This window comes from Maylandia zebra, unplaced genomic scaffold (assembly GCF_041146795.1).
Source record: "Maylandia zebra isolate NMK-2024a unplaced genomic scaffold, Mzebra_GT3a scaffold11, whole genome shotgun sequence".
Classification (NCBI taxonomy): domain Eukaryota; kingdom Metazoa; phylum Chordata; class Actinopteri; order Cichliformes; family Cichlidae; genus Maylandia; species Maylandia zebra.
The window spans coordinates 209173-222411 of record NW_027490041.1 but is presented as its reverse complement, the minus strand read 5'-3'; the positions used below and the strand labels follow the sequence as shown (position 1 = coordinate 222411).

Genomic DNA, 13239 nt, shown 5'->3' with positions numbered 1-13239 from the left:
TAAGGAGCCCAAACACAGCCGAACTCATCAGGAACTCGTTACTGTAAAGAGGAACAAGCAGCACTGAAGTGACGCCCCCCTGATCTCAACATCATCGAGTGTGTCTGCGATCAGAGACCTGAGGACGCCCACATCCACAGAACATCTGTGCGTAGTTCTCCCAGATGTTTGCCAGCTGACTTCCTTCAAAAACTGTGTGGAAGTGGACGTAGAAGAAGGCGAAGGCGCCACCAAACTGATGTGATTTTGTTCACTGCGTCTTGTTGCCTGCTGAGAATAAACGATTAACACTCTCTGCGTGCAGCATTGTTCCTCACCTTTTGCTGCACGTTTGGCATCCTCAGTAATTATTTCTGCACAGGTACCTGCACCAGCGTTTGAGGCTTAACCAAAGCGTTCGTAGAGCTCGGCTGAAGAACATCAAGCACAGACCGTAAAGTCCTGCCAAAGCATCAAGCTTCCACAGACAAGTGCTGAAGCTGAAAATCACATACAGCCATCGTGCACTCAGCCTGAGGTGGCAGCTGTACTCTTTGACTCTGGGGTTTCCCTCTGCTCCCAATCTGTGTGCTAAATACATCACCCACTCAATAAAGTCACGCGTATGAACTGCTGAACTGTTCCTTCAAGTTGTTAAGAGAAAATACAAAGTTTGCTTCATATAAAACACAAACTCCACCACAAACAGCATCAATTAGGTGAAACTGTCCATAACTCCTGCAGGAAGGAATAAAACCTGCAATGGAAACCTTTAACATGTTACACAAAAGTCACTCTGGATCAGGGATGGGTGCCGGTGTCCGGTGCCATGATGGCAAAAGATGCAAACTCAGCAGCCTGCAACAAGTGCTTTAAGCTGATACTGTCGGACCCGGAGTTAGCAACATCCCCCAAAAACCCGAAGAGGAGAGTCCTGGCCCCTAGCCCTGCCAGTGTAGCAGAAATGATGAGGATGATGATGCAGCAGCAGCAGTTCTTCTCTGCGTGAGTAGCTTAATCTTGTTTGTGTGTAATTTACGTTGAGTAGGCTAACCACGTTATTACATTAATGCATGTAAGGTGAACTAGCAAACATCATCATAGCTACATGCGGCTGTCTTCTTGTTTGATGGCAGATACTCCCTTCACCCTGGACAAAAAGGCTAAAATGACCAAAGAAAAAGTGGAAAACAGCTGAACATGAGAGGTTTTTGGACAAAGTTTGTGTTTTTTCCATTGTTTAAGCACTGCTTCCAGCCAAGAGTGATACCATATATGCCCCATAGCTGCAGAAAAGGCTAACACTGTTATCTTTTTACAAAAAAACAGTTAAACATGAGAGGTTTTGGACAAAGTTTGTGTTTTTTCATTGTTTAAGCACTGCTTCCAGCCAAGAGTGATACCATATATGCCCCATAGCTGCAGAAAAGGCTAACATTGTTATCTTTTTACAAAAAACAGTTAAACATGAGAGGTTTTTGGACAAAGTTTGTGTTTTTTCCATTGTTTAAGCACTGCTTCCTGACAAGAGTGATACCATATATGCCCCATAGCTGCAGAAAAGGCTAACATTGTTATCTTTTTACAAAAAACAGTTAAACATGAGAGGTTTTGGACAAAGTTTGTGTTTTTTCCATTGTTTAAGCACTGCTAACCTAACCTAAACGATACCCATCCCTACTCTGGATTATTTGCTTTATGGGTGATTTTTAATAAGCAGAACAGAAGCTGAGGAAGGAGCCTCCTCATAAAGGGACAGAGAGAAAAGGTACAGAGGGTTTGGGGCACAAAAGGCATAGATGCATACGTGAGGCATGATGAGCTTTGCAAACATCCACTGTGATCAGCTGTCATTGTGTGTCTGCTCTAGTTCACTGTGGCTGCATGAATACGCCTTTGCTGCCGAGGGAGAGCGAGTCACATGACACGTCTACAGTAACGCAGAAAGGAAAGAGCTCACACTGACCTGGCATCAGCTTCACTGTAGTACTCCCTGGCAACGATGTCCTCGAACAGCTCGCCACCAGTGACTCTGGGAACGAACACAGCGAAACAAAAAGCAGAAACAAGCTGGTTTCACTTCATTTGCAGGGGGAATGTGTGGCTCCAGCACACGTACAGCACTGGTCCCATTCAGACTGGTTTGTTGAAGTTACTGCTGGTCACAGAGACGTCAGCTCTTTAAAGTGGCTACAGCTACATGTGTCTCACACGTTAGAGCAGAAACTCCATCCCTCTGTAGGGACTGGGCCCAGCTGGGAACACGAGGAGGAAAACCCTGATCCCAGCAGATGCAGCCAGGCAACAATATTACCGTTTCAGCTGGAGGGGAATTCCTTCCAGCTGAAAACATTTCCATGACTCAAGTCAGATAGATTTTCCAAGTAACACAGATCAAATCAAGTGGCACTAACAACTGAATCAGGTTGCAGCTGAGTCTGGAGATGTTCAAAGACGATGTTAAGCCAAGTAAATCAGCTAAATGCCCTTTAACAACTTGATGGTGCTGCAGCCATGCCCTCTCTCATCCAGGGTTTGTGGTTTAACCCACTGCGAGAGTCTCCCGGCATCCATACTGGCAATGATTCAATGAAGGGAAAAGAGGAGATGCTCGTGGCCAGGAAGGAGACACACCTCTGATCTTATTATTGCTCGTCGAGTTTAGAAAGCCATTTCCTTTCTGGCTGCCAGATATGACTGCAAACAACAGCTGATGACACCCAGCAGGGAGGAGGCAGTCACTGAGCAGCGTTGGAGGAAGGATCCTGACTCCTACGAAGGTTTTTTCTCTCCGTTTGGCGTCCGTCCACACTGAGACGCCGTTTCCGGTCAAGGAAAACTCAGCGTTTTCTCCAAAGCGGAAACATTAGAAAACGTCATCTTTGCGTCACAGCGTGGACATCGAACCCGGAGCCTTTTCGAAAAAGATGACGCACGTCAGTCATGTGGTGCAGTCATGTGACCAATTAACCAAAGATAGCAGAGGGCGTTACACAGCATTGTTCTGTTAAAGCTGCAGAGAGCTGTGCTTCACATCTTTAACTCTCACTCGCTTTTGTACTTTTGTGTTACTCGCAGCAGCAACTCCTCCTCATTGTGAGTCCATTTGAAAAACTCGCTGCTTTTCCTCGTCATTCTGCCGCCACGCTTCAAAGAGCCGGAGAGTAAACAAGCAGCAGACAGAAATGAGGCAGGCCGTCAGCGTTTACGGCCGTTTCAATGTGGACGCACAACTTTGGTGACAGTGGGAAGGAGAAACTCCCTTCTAACAGGAAGAGACCTCAGGGAGGGGCGGGGCCATCTGCTGTGATTGGTTGGGAGAATTCAAGATTGTTGCAGAATTAAAACGGACTTTCTGCACATCGATTGCTTCATTTGACCTCTTGGTGCCTTACTGAGTCCAAACTGTGAAACGGAGAACAGCCTGCTGCCAGACGGCTTATTTCCTGGGAAGCTTACTTCACCAAGACAACAGCCCAACAGCATTACTGAGCAGCTGAAATCATATATACAGCCAGAAAGCATCTGGCTTTAAAAGCTACACCCACAGATCTCTGCGATGTCTGTTAAAACTGGAGGTGCGGTCGTTAGCGTGACTCTGGTGCAAAATGCTGGCAGCACCTATGGATGAAGGTGGCAGCTCTGCAGGGCTCTCACGCTCTTTCAGAAACCTTGACCCTCAACAAGTTTGTCTGTGGCATCAATCTGAAGACCCACGTTGCCTCCTTCTGGAGTGACAGCCAACTACGTGAACACGATGACTCCAGAACCTCACAGGATTTTCACACCAGAGCTGCTCTACAATAAGTATTTTGTAGACTCATACTGGATTGGTACAACCTCTCCTCCCAGTGAAGGAGCAACGTAGCATCTTTATAAATGATACGTTTTTAAAGAGATATATGAAGCAATAGCACCCGTATCGCTCATATATCACACACTGAATATGAGCTGTCAGCATAAGAAAGAAAAGCAGCTTTAACCCATGCGACTCAGGCCGGATACTCAGGGAAACTGGGATTCTTACATGGTAAAAAAGACATTCAGCAGATGGCTCTGTGTTAATGGAAAATTGTATTTAGTAGTCAGTATAATCTTTTAGTGATATAAGTTTGCATATGGTAGAATACTCCATGTAGTTATTTGTATTAGGAAATATTCAAGCATGTATACTTAGAGGCATATAATTAATTGTGTGTGATCTTTAACAGGCTGCAAAGGCTTGGTGTGTATTCCACACTAGAATGCACCCCCACATCCTGGGAGCACGAGAGAGGTCGTACCTTCTCTTATTGTTTTATGGTAGGATTAACGTAGTTACGTCTGTTTTAGTCTAAGTGCTTTAACTGCTTGACTTCCTCACCAATGTTATCTAGGGTGAGGGAGGTCTACCCTCTTCCTGACCAAGGATGTGCCTTTTATGACCCTTTGATCACACACACACACGCACACACACACACACACGCACACACACACACACACACACACGCACACACACGCACGCACACACACACACACACACACGCACACACACACACACACGCACACACACACACACACACACACACACGCACACACACACACACACGCACACACACGCACGCACACGCACGCACACACGCACGCACACGCACACACGCACACACACACACACGCACACACACACGCACGCACACACGCACGCGCACACACACGCACGCGCACACACACGCACACACACACACACGCACGCACACACACACACACACACACGCACACACACGCACACACACACACACACACACACACGCACACACACGCACACACACACACACACGTTCAATGGAGTATAAATAAAGACCAGGGCAGTTCCTCACCGGAGTCTCTCAGTAGGGAGCTGCCCTTGCTAGCAAGAACTCTGTGTGTTTCTCTTCTCTGAGTCTTTACTGAAGAAGTGTTTTAGAATATTTTCCCTAACACTCTGGAACAGATACCTGCCATCTGTGTGAGCCAGCAGTAATCTCAGCGTGTTTATATGTTTATATGGATGCAGGAGTATAGGATGTGCCTGAGCAGATGGAGTAAAGTAGGGCTGGGCGATATATCGAGTTTTTTAAAAATATCGATATATTTTCATACGAGATATAAGATGTGACCATATCCTTTATATCGATATAGTCTATGTTACGTTATAATTATAGTTGTGGAGCCGCAGGTTTGCCTCTCTTTCGTCCAATTTTGTCTCTACGCAATGTTACTCCGCCTCTCCTTCACTGAACACAACTCCCCCTTCTCCCCCATCGCTTCACCTGCAGGCAGCGACAAGATGGACACGGCAAATCTCCGTTAACGAGTTACTGTGTGGATCGCCCCGTGCGTGGGGCTGGACGGCGTCAACGTGTTAACGAGCTAACCACGCTAACGAGCTAACCACGCTAACGAGCTAACCACGCTAACGCCATGCAGCCCAGAGGTGGTGCACGGCCTAAAATCCTTTCATTTTCTCAAACGTTGACAGCGCGCCTTATGTATGAATTCTGGTTGTGCTTGATGGCCGCGAACCGATCTTAGGTGGAACACGGCGCTCAGCAATCTGTCAAAAATGTTTTACAACTTTGGTAAGCTACGGAGCTGCACCGCTTGATGGGTTGTCGGAGCATTACGGCTGAGCCTCGCGGAGTGATACGTACTGTGCTTCGACGTAATATTACCGTACTGTGTATAAGGACCATAAATGGCACCTGAAGTGGATTTCAAACTCCAGGCTCAGTCACGCAGTAGAAGTTGGGAACAGAGCAGCTGTGAAATCTTTGTTATTGTGCTCAGCGTCTGTTAGTTTACATTTTGACTGCACAGTTGTGAGCTCTTTGTTATGCACAAAAACAACATTGTTTTCTTTTATTTATGGAGCATTATTATTTAATAAATGCTGATAATTTATTTTTGAGTAATTTCTTCATGTACATCTGTGCTGTATGTTAATAAAAGTGCCCGTGTGACATCTGGGACACAGTGTGACTAAGAACTCTCTGTTCGTTCTTACTTTATGGCTTTAAAAAATATCGAGATATATATCGTATATCGCCATCCAGCTAAAAGATATCGAGATATGAATTGTGGGTCATATCGCCCAGCCCTAGAGTAAAGCAACACGCTGCATTTATGCTCCCCAGATGCCTCGGCGGCGGTGCATGGGACAGCGGCGAGGTTACCCGTCTTGTGTGAGATGTGGGTGTGGTCTGCGCAGTCACACGTGTTTCGTGGTGCATTAGTGGAACATGTAACAATCAAAGGCAGCACTTACAAGTCAAAGACCAGATAGTGGAATCCTTCCTCTGATATGCTGTCGTGCAGCCGCACTGTGGGAGAAGGAGGGGAAAATTACGTTTTCATTGTTGCCCCGGCACCACGTGACCAGCAGCTGATGAGGACGGCGTTTTTCTACTTCAGATCTGCACGTGTGCAGAGATCTGCAGCAGCAATTTAAACACAGTTCATTTTACCTGTGGACCTGTGGAAACAGACTTTACAAGTAACTGCAGACGATTTATTCATTACTCTGAAAACACATCGAGAACTCTTCACGTCTAATGATTGATGTTGGGCTTGAACTCGGCAAACAACAGGTCACATGCTGGTTTCATGCTCCACATGTAAGACACGTTTGCTGTGACCAATAATGGACTTTATCAAAGACTCCTCTAACAGCAGCGCTCACGAAAGCTCAGACAGTCCAACATACGAGTGGATGAAGAGACCAAAGGGAACGCTCTCGCTGTGGGGATCTTTGGCATTTCCATCAGCTCCTCTCATGGCCGACATCAGAGATCCGTCACTGCAATGAGCTTGCAGTGGAGCTGGATGCTGCTGGGACGATACTGGTAAGAGGCGTGCCAAGTGTACGGTTACCTGTTCAAACTTGATCTTAATCAGCTGCCTTTTGTTTGCTAAAGATCAAACAAATATGGACACATTGTAAATCTAACAGCACGATCTCTAAAATAACTGCTCATAGATAAATTAGTCTTTTTATTCCCGTTCATCTGTGTTTACATATATTTAGTGTCCAGACACGATTTAGACATCGTATAAATGACTAAGAGCTGAGCTCATGTTATTGACACAACAGAGCACATTACATAGATACAGCAGCATTCTTCTGTAACCTGTAAGTTCAGCCAGCACGTCTGTGCGACACTAAACCACGTTAAAGCAGAATGAAGTCAGCCTTGGTTTCGTGCTGTGAGCAGGGACACAAACCCCATCACTTTCACACTAAACCCTCCAATTTCACGTGTTGCTTAGTCCGATTCAGACAAGCTCACAATAGACCAGCAAACCAAATAACCCCCATCATCCCCTCATTTGTCACTTCCCCCGTCCCTTTCTTTTTTCACTAGAAGGACTGAAAAACAAATGACAGTTTCCACAAAGTCATTGCTGAGGTGATAATTGCAGGTCTTTGTGGCTCAGAGGGAAAGTATCCTTGTGCTTGTGCTGCAATAAGGGACGGGTGAGTCTGCAGTGGGTAGTTTGGGGAATGAGGCAGTGGGGGTGTGCTCTTGCACTCGTTCTGAGGACTCAACAGAGCAAAGAAGCCAGGAGAGCTGTGGCAGCCCTAACCCTAAGATTAAGACTCAGCTCTTCTGATTTGACTGAAGTAATGAAGTTATTGAGGAGAGCTGCTGCACGGGCGAATATCCTGGCAGAGCCGCTATGTGACGTCACGGGCAGCCTTTAAAGGCTGACCTTTCATGTTCACTGTCGACAGAAATAAATAAAACTGTAATGTCCTCAGTGAAGCAGGAGCTCTAGTTACCGATGTTGGAGTGCTTCAGCAGGCGGCAGATCCTGGCCTCGCGCTCCAACTTCTGGTGATCTGAAAAACAAAGAGAGACCATATTTGTGTGAGCCTTTTTCAGACCGGCGTTTACACAAACAGCACCTCCCTCCTGGGAAACGAGGAAATGTGAGCTCTGGCACGTCAAACACAAGCGTGACGCAGCCGTTGGTGCAGAGCGTGTGCGGCGAGTCTATTCTTCGCCTTTCACAGCGCTAAACGAGGCGGACGTGCATCATCTGACAGAAACAGCTGGAAAAGAAGGTTATTACAGATGTTCTCAGGACCAGACAACTTACCACCACGCTCACACTTTTACCCTGTTCTTCATTCCAGTCGTCTTCTTGAAGGCTGTCAATCACAGCCATAATATTAGGCACAGAAGCTTCTCGTTGCCGTGGTCCATCCCAAAAGATCACCAGCCTGTCACAGGCTGCCACACGACTCAATGTTTTCACTGGGTCAGTCTGACAGCGCAACAGGAAGGAGCATCAACAAAGCTGCTTCCTGTTAGACACCAGAAGCCTTTTGTATAAGACAAGCTTCGTGTAAGCACGTTACCTGATTGCATTCGTGTCTTACCTTCAGACAACAGTTCTGACTGTGGCAGAAAATCCAGAAAGAAACATTAACGTGTCCGTGCTTTCTGTAAGAACGTGCAGTTTTAGAGTTCGGGTCATAATTTAGAAGCACTTATGGTTCACAGGCTGATCAGTGTGATAACACACAGAAACATGCACCACATGCAGGATGTTACGCATCCCTATTGCATTTCTAATGGTCCAGATGTTGTTGGTACTAGAGCAGGGCGATGTGGCCAAAAATATTTATCACGATATATATTTGAAAATTTGCGATAACGATATAACTGACGATATAATTGATGCGAGACAAAATACAACTCCACAACATTACTAGCGCAAAAAGACAACCTTCCATTTATTTTCACTTAAACAAGAAGCTGGTTTTTATGTACATTAAAGCTTTATAAAAATGTAACTGTGCAAATGCAAATTCCTTGCTGAAAGTTTAACCAAAAGGCATTTCCAGTAGAAATGGGCTGACATATCCTGAGCATAACCATGTATAATATCCACTGAAGTTAAAAAGAGGTGCTTTGCAACATTAAACTGCAGTGTGCAGTACGCATTTTTCGGACCATAAGGTGCACGGGATTATAAGGCACATTAAGCGAAACAAAGCAGTCAGATAAATCAAACTTTATTAAACTCATTCTTCTTGCTTCCTCCACTTCTGTACCATTGATTCATTAATGTTGAATTCTCTGGCAGCTGCTCTATTCCCATGTTGTTGCAGTATATTAATGATTAACCTCGTATTGTGGATGGATTATCTCAGTTGTTCTCCTGACTGAAGTTTGGTCTGTTTACAGCATCCTGCCATGCGATTGCATTTGTCTCTAACCATGAGGAACCTTCACGTTAACTTTTATAAGTGGAAAAGTGTTAGTGTTCGTCCTCCAGCTTCACTGTTTATGTTATGCTAACATAGCTGTGTCGCTAGCGATCACGTAGCACATCATTATATACCAGCTAGCCCAACTTCAGTAACCCTACAAACGTCACTGCTGTTTAGTTTCCTGTCTTCATTTATGTTGGAAGTGATAGCAGAGCTGTACGTTTGAATTTTTTCAGAAATCTCTCAGTCAGAACATGCTATATCATGCTTAGGTAACTAGCGAAACTAGCGAGCTAACTTCCGCTAGCTTCCTGCTAACTTCTAACTCCGTTAAATGTAATAACTTTTGTTTTCATGGATGCCTGGAAGTTAAACTTTATAGTTACACCTGGTAAAGCAGCAATGCTGATCGTTTTATTAAAGATGAAAGAATTTAGACAGTTTTTAACTCTAAGTGATGCTGCAGTGTTGTTTGACCTGAACATACGGAGTTTAGGACCCAGATTACTCCCAGATTTAAGAGCATCTTAGTCCGACAATAACGACGGCCGCTTGCATGTTCTGCAAAAAAATGTGCTTTGTCATGTATCTGACGGACAAACACCAAACCAGTTCCACATCACGGAAGTTGCACCATTTGTACAAACTAATTCTGGTTCATCTGTTTCACTCAACAATCGGCCATGTGCGTATGAAAACAAAGACACTGCGCATGCGCGTTTTACTCATATTCTATCGCGATATTTCATTTTCCTATCGTTGCCTAACATTATACCGGTATTACCGTGAACGGTATAATATGGCCCAGCCCTAGTTGGTACAGTAGCAGTTTAAGTCCTAAGTGTGATGAAGGCCTGAGCAAAGCGCCATCATCAGCCAACGCCCTCCATGCAGAAGGCAGGTCGATGTTTGTGTAAAGTTGGTCAGAGGCTTCCTTTGTAAGTGCACATGCAGCATCAGCGTGCTGCCTGCTGTAATTTCCTTTGGGATTAATAAAGTATTCTGATTGAGATTAAACTCTGTACTCAGCATGAAACCATGTGACATGACACATCCTGTTGAATATGCATCTCCTTCTCTGCTCCTCACCTGGTTTGCTTCTCATCATCCTCACGTGCAAATATGGAAAAAGAAGTTGGACTGGCAGTGGGAATCAGGCTCAGCTGCAACATGTCTGCAGGGCGCTGGCAGGTCTGACACCATCTTTACTTTGTGCTGATGAGCCATTGTTACTCTGATGAAACCATTAAACTGTGGAAAGGCCCCATTAGGCCATAAGCTTTGACTCGCATACAGCATGTTTAGTCTCTCACTGTGACCTTTGGAGGTCACTGTGAGTAAACACTGCACACACATCGTGCTGTATTTGTGATGGAAAAATGAAGAAAGAGCAGCTGGAGGAGGTAACTGCTACATCCCAGCAGCAAACTGCACATGCAACCACATGCTGTCGTCTATACTGCACACTGATCCTAATCTAGAGAGACCACAGACTAGTGCAGATGTTGTGTAGCAGCTGTTGTATGTTCCAATCACACCTCGTCTCCTCAGCTCCTAATCGGACCAATGGGCCGTGCTTTTGCAGGGACCGGTGCTCACTGGGGGATGTTCTTGTCCCGACATCACCCACTCTCTCCGTGTGGCTGCACGCCGCTAATCTGTGACGTAACAGGATTAGCAGCATGAGTGCTGCGCTGAGCATCAGCACCTCCGAACACTGGAGGCTCAGTCCTGTTCTTTTTATGTGGACCAATATGAAACAGCTCTTTAATATTAGCACCGATCCATCAATGCCACCGAGTCCAGCTGCCACACGGCCGTGGTCAGGCCGTCACATGACCAAGAGACGGACAACCTCACTGAGTCACGCCAAAGCCAACGTGGAGAGGTTGGAGTAAGAAAAACATCCAAGTCGACTGAAAGTGTTTAACGTGCAATGGTTCAACATTAATTTAGCACAATGTGAGGTCTTACGGTGCTGTGACAGCATCTTCAGCTTCCTCATTTCTCAGGGTTTTAGAGATTTGACAGGTTTCCTGTAAAATCACAGAGATATCAGACTTGTGCCCATCATCCTCAGAAACACTGACTGAATTAAGACGTGACCGTCTCCAGCCGGGTGTCAGTTTAGGGGCGAGGATGTTGTTGACACAGGGTTGGACAGCTCCTCCTCTGGATACATGAAATCAGCATTTGAACATTTTGGATCCAATCAGGTTCGTCTGAGATCAAAATGTGACGACGAGCTGAACCACGTGTAAGAAATGTGAAGCTAAAAACACACAAACACAACGCACAGTGTGAAGCAGACACTGATGTCACAGCAGCCTCAGCAGCAACAAACTCAGAACAGGGACGGTTGTTGTCTTGTCCTCATCCACCGTCCACGTTTGCTTGGACGAGCAGACTGACTCTGCTCAGTTCAGCTCCGTAACACACACGAGTGTAAAAGGATGCCTTGGCATGTCCAGTGCTAACAGTGCACCGCGTGTTGAGTAAATAACAGTTGTATTTGCGGGTCTGTAATCAAACACGGCGACACAAACAGGTTTGTGCGTCTTCATGTTTACATTTTTCTCCTGGTTGCACCATCAACCTCAGCGATATGCTGGAGCTGCTCATGGAGGCAACGCCGACCCCAAAGCCTCATCGGTGCACGCTTCCTCTAAGAGCTGCCGGCTGCTTCCACCATCAAAGACAAACTCATCCATTCAAAATCACATGTGACAAAGCATGAAGATGGACGTCCTGTACGTCAGTCCTCAGCTCTGTCTGTCTCTGTACCTGTGTTATAAGAGACCACACGAGCTGTAAGAATAAAGCCCTGGAGTCCTGTAACAGTGACACTTTTCATGAAACGAACAAAGTTGTGAGGCCGCGCTGTGACACTGGCCCATTTACAAACCCCCGATGAGCCTCTGAACAGCGTCATCAGGCGCCAGAATGAGGCCGACAGCTATTTTCAACGTGTCCACTGGATGGAAGGAGCCGCCTCCACAGCTCTGTGAAGCACATCTGGTCCCCAAACAGACGATCCGGCCACAGCAGCATCGCTGCAGTGAGAGAGCGGGTTGCAGTCCATGACCTCTGACCTTTCCTCCACAGAGAAACACCTGTGGTTCATTAAATCTCGTCAAAAGACGTGATTATTTATCTTTGCCCCATGCATTTAGCAAAGAACAAAACAGCAACAGGCCCCATGCTGGTATCACAGAGAGTAACCCCCGAGGAGCCCAGCAGCCTGGGGGAGGGAGCTGCAAATGAAAGAAGGCTTGGGGACAAAGACAAGGCTTCCTCTAAGGAAAGCATTCTTCACAAAGCATTTCCAGCACATTTCCTGCGTGCACGGCGAGGAGCCCGCACAGGCTCGCCATGAGAACGTGAGCGATACAAACAGTCGCCGTCAGTGAGCCGATCGTGCGGCTGTCTCAGTCTGCTCCAGTGGCAGATCCTTTAGCAGCGCTCATGATGACCGTGGCTTCATGTCGTGGTGGAGCTGCAGACGCTGCCAGGCTCTCGTGTGCAGGTGTGATTGGAAGCAGTTTAATACATGACCTGTCACAATGCAGCTAGCTAAGTGAGACCGTGTGCTGCACAGAGCCTGCTCGAGCTGAGGGGATGAAGCGTTTGGATTTCCCTTAAAGAGCCAGATTTAGGCTGATGTTTCCCACAGTCAGCTCTTAGAAGTCTTATATGTATATTTATGGGTTGCAAAAATGACTTTTCTCAACGTACAATGCAACCTTTCAGACGTTCCTAACACAGCATTGCCAGTACCGGTCACCATACTGGTCCCCAGTGACCCAGCACATTACTGCATGGAGGGTCGAGGCCATCCAGCCCCTCCTGGCACAGAGGGCTTCTCCAGTTATCTGACAGGAGATCCTGTAACTTACAGCACTTCAGGGAAACTTTACTGTTTTCTTTTATTGTGAAAATATTTTGAGGAAAAGCAGATTTTTGCTAGTTGATGTAATCAGCTGTAGTTCTTAGAAAGGTAATCCGAGACCATGTACAGTGAC

The 13239-nt window shown here is 46.2% G+C and overlaps 1 protein-coding gene across 6 annotated transcripts in view; it reads right to left on the bottom strand.

Annotated features, from left to right (window-relative positions):
• The window catches only part of LOC112433205 (calcium/calmodulin-dependent protein kinase type II delta 1 chain), a 78111-nt gene that overhangs the window by 34881 nt on the left and 29991 nt on the right, over positions 1–13239 (bottom strand). For all 6 annotated transcript variants that reach the window (XM_076881388.1, XM_076881389.1, XM_076881390.1 and 3 more), the window contains exons 3-5: positions 7778–7837; positions 6263–6317; positions 1946–2011 (exon numbers count right to left, since the gene is read on the bottom strand). In XM_076881388.1, coding sequence (XP_076737503.1) covers positions 1946–2011; positions 6263–6317; positions 7778–7837 — 181 coding nt within the window. The remainder of the gene's footprint in view (positions 1–1945; positions 2012–6262; positions 6318–7777; positions 7838–13239) is intronic.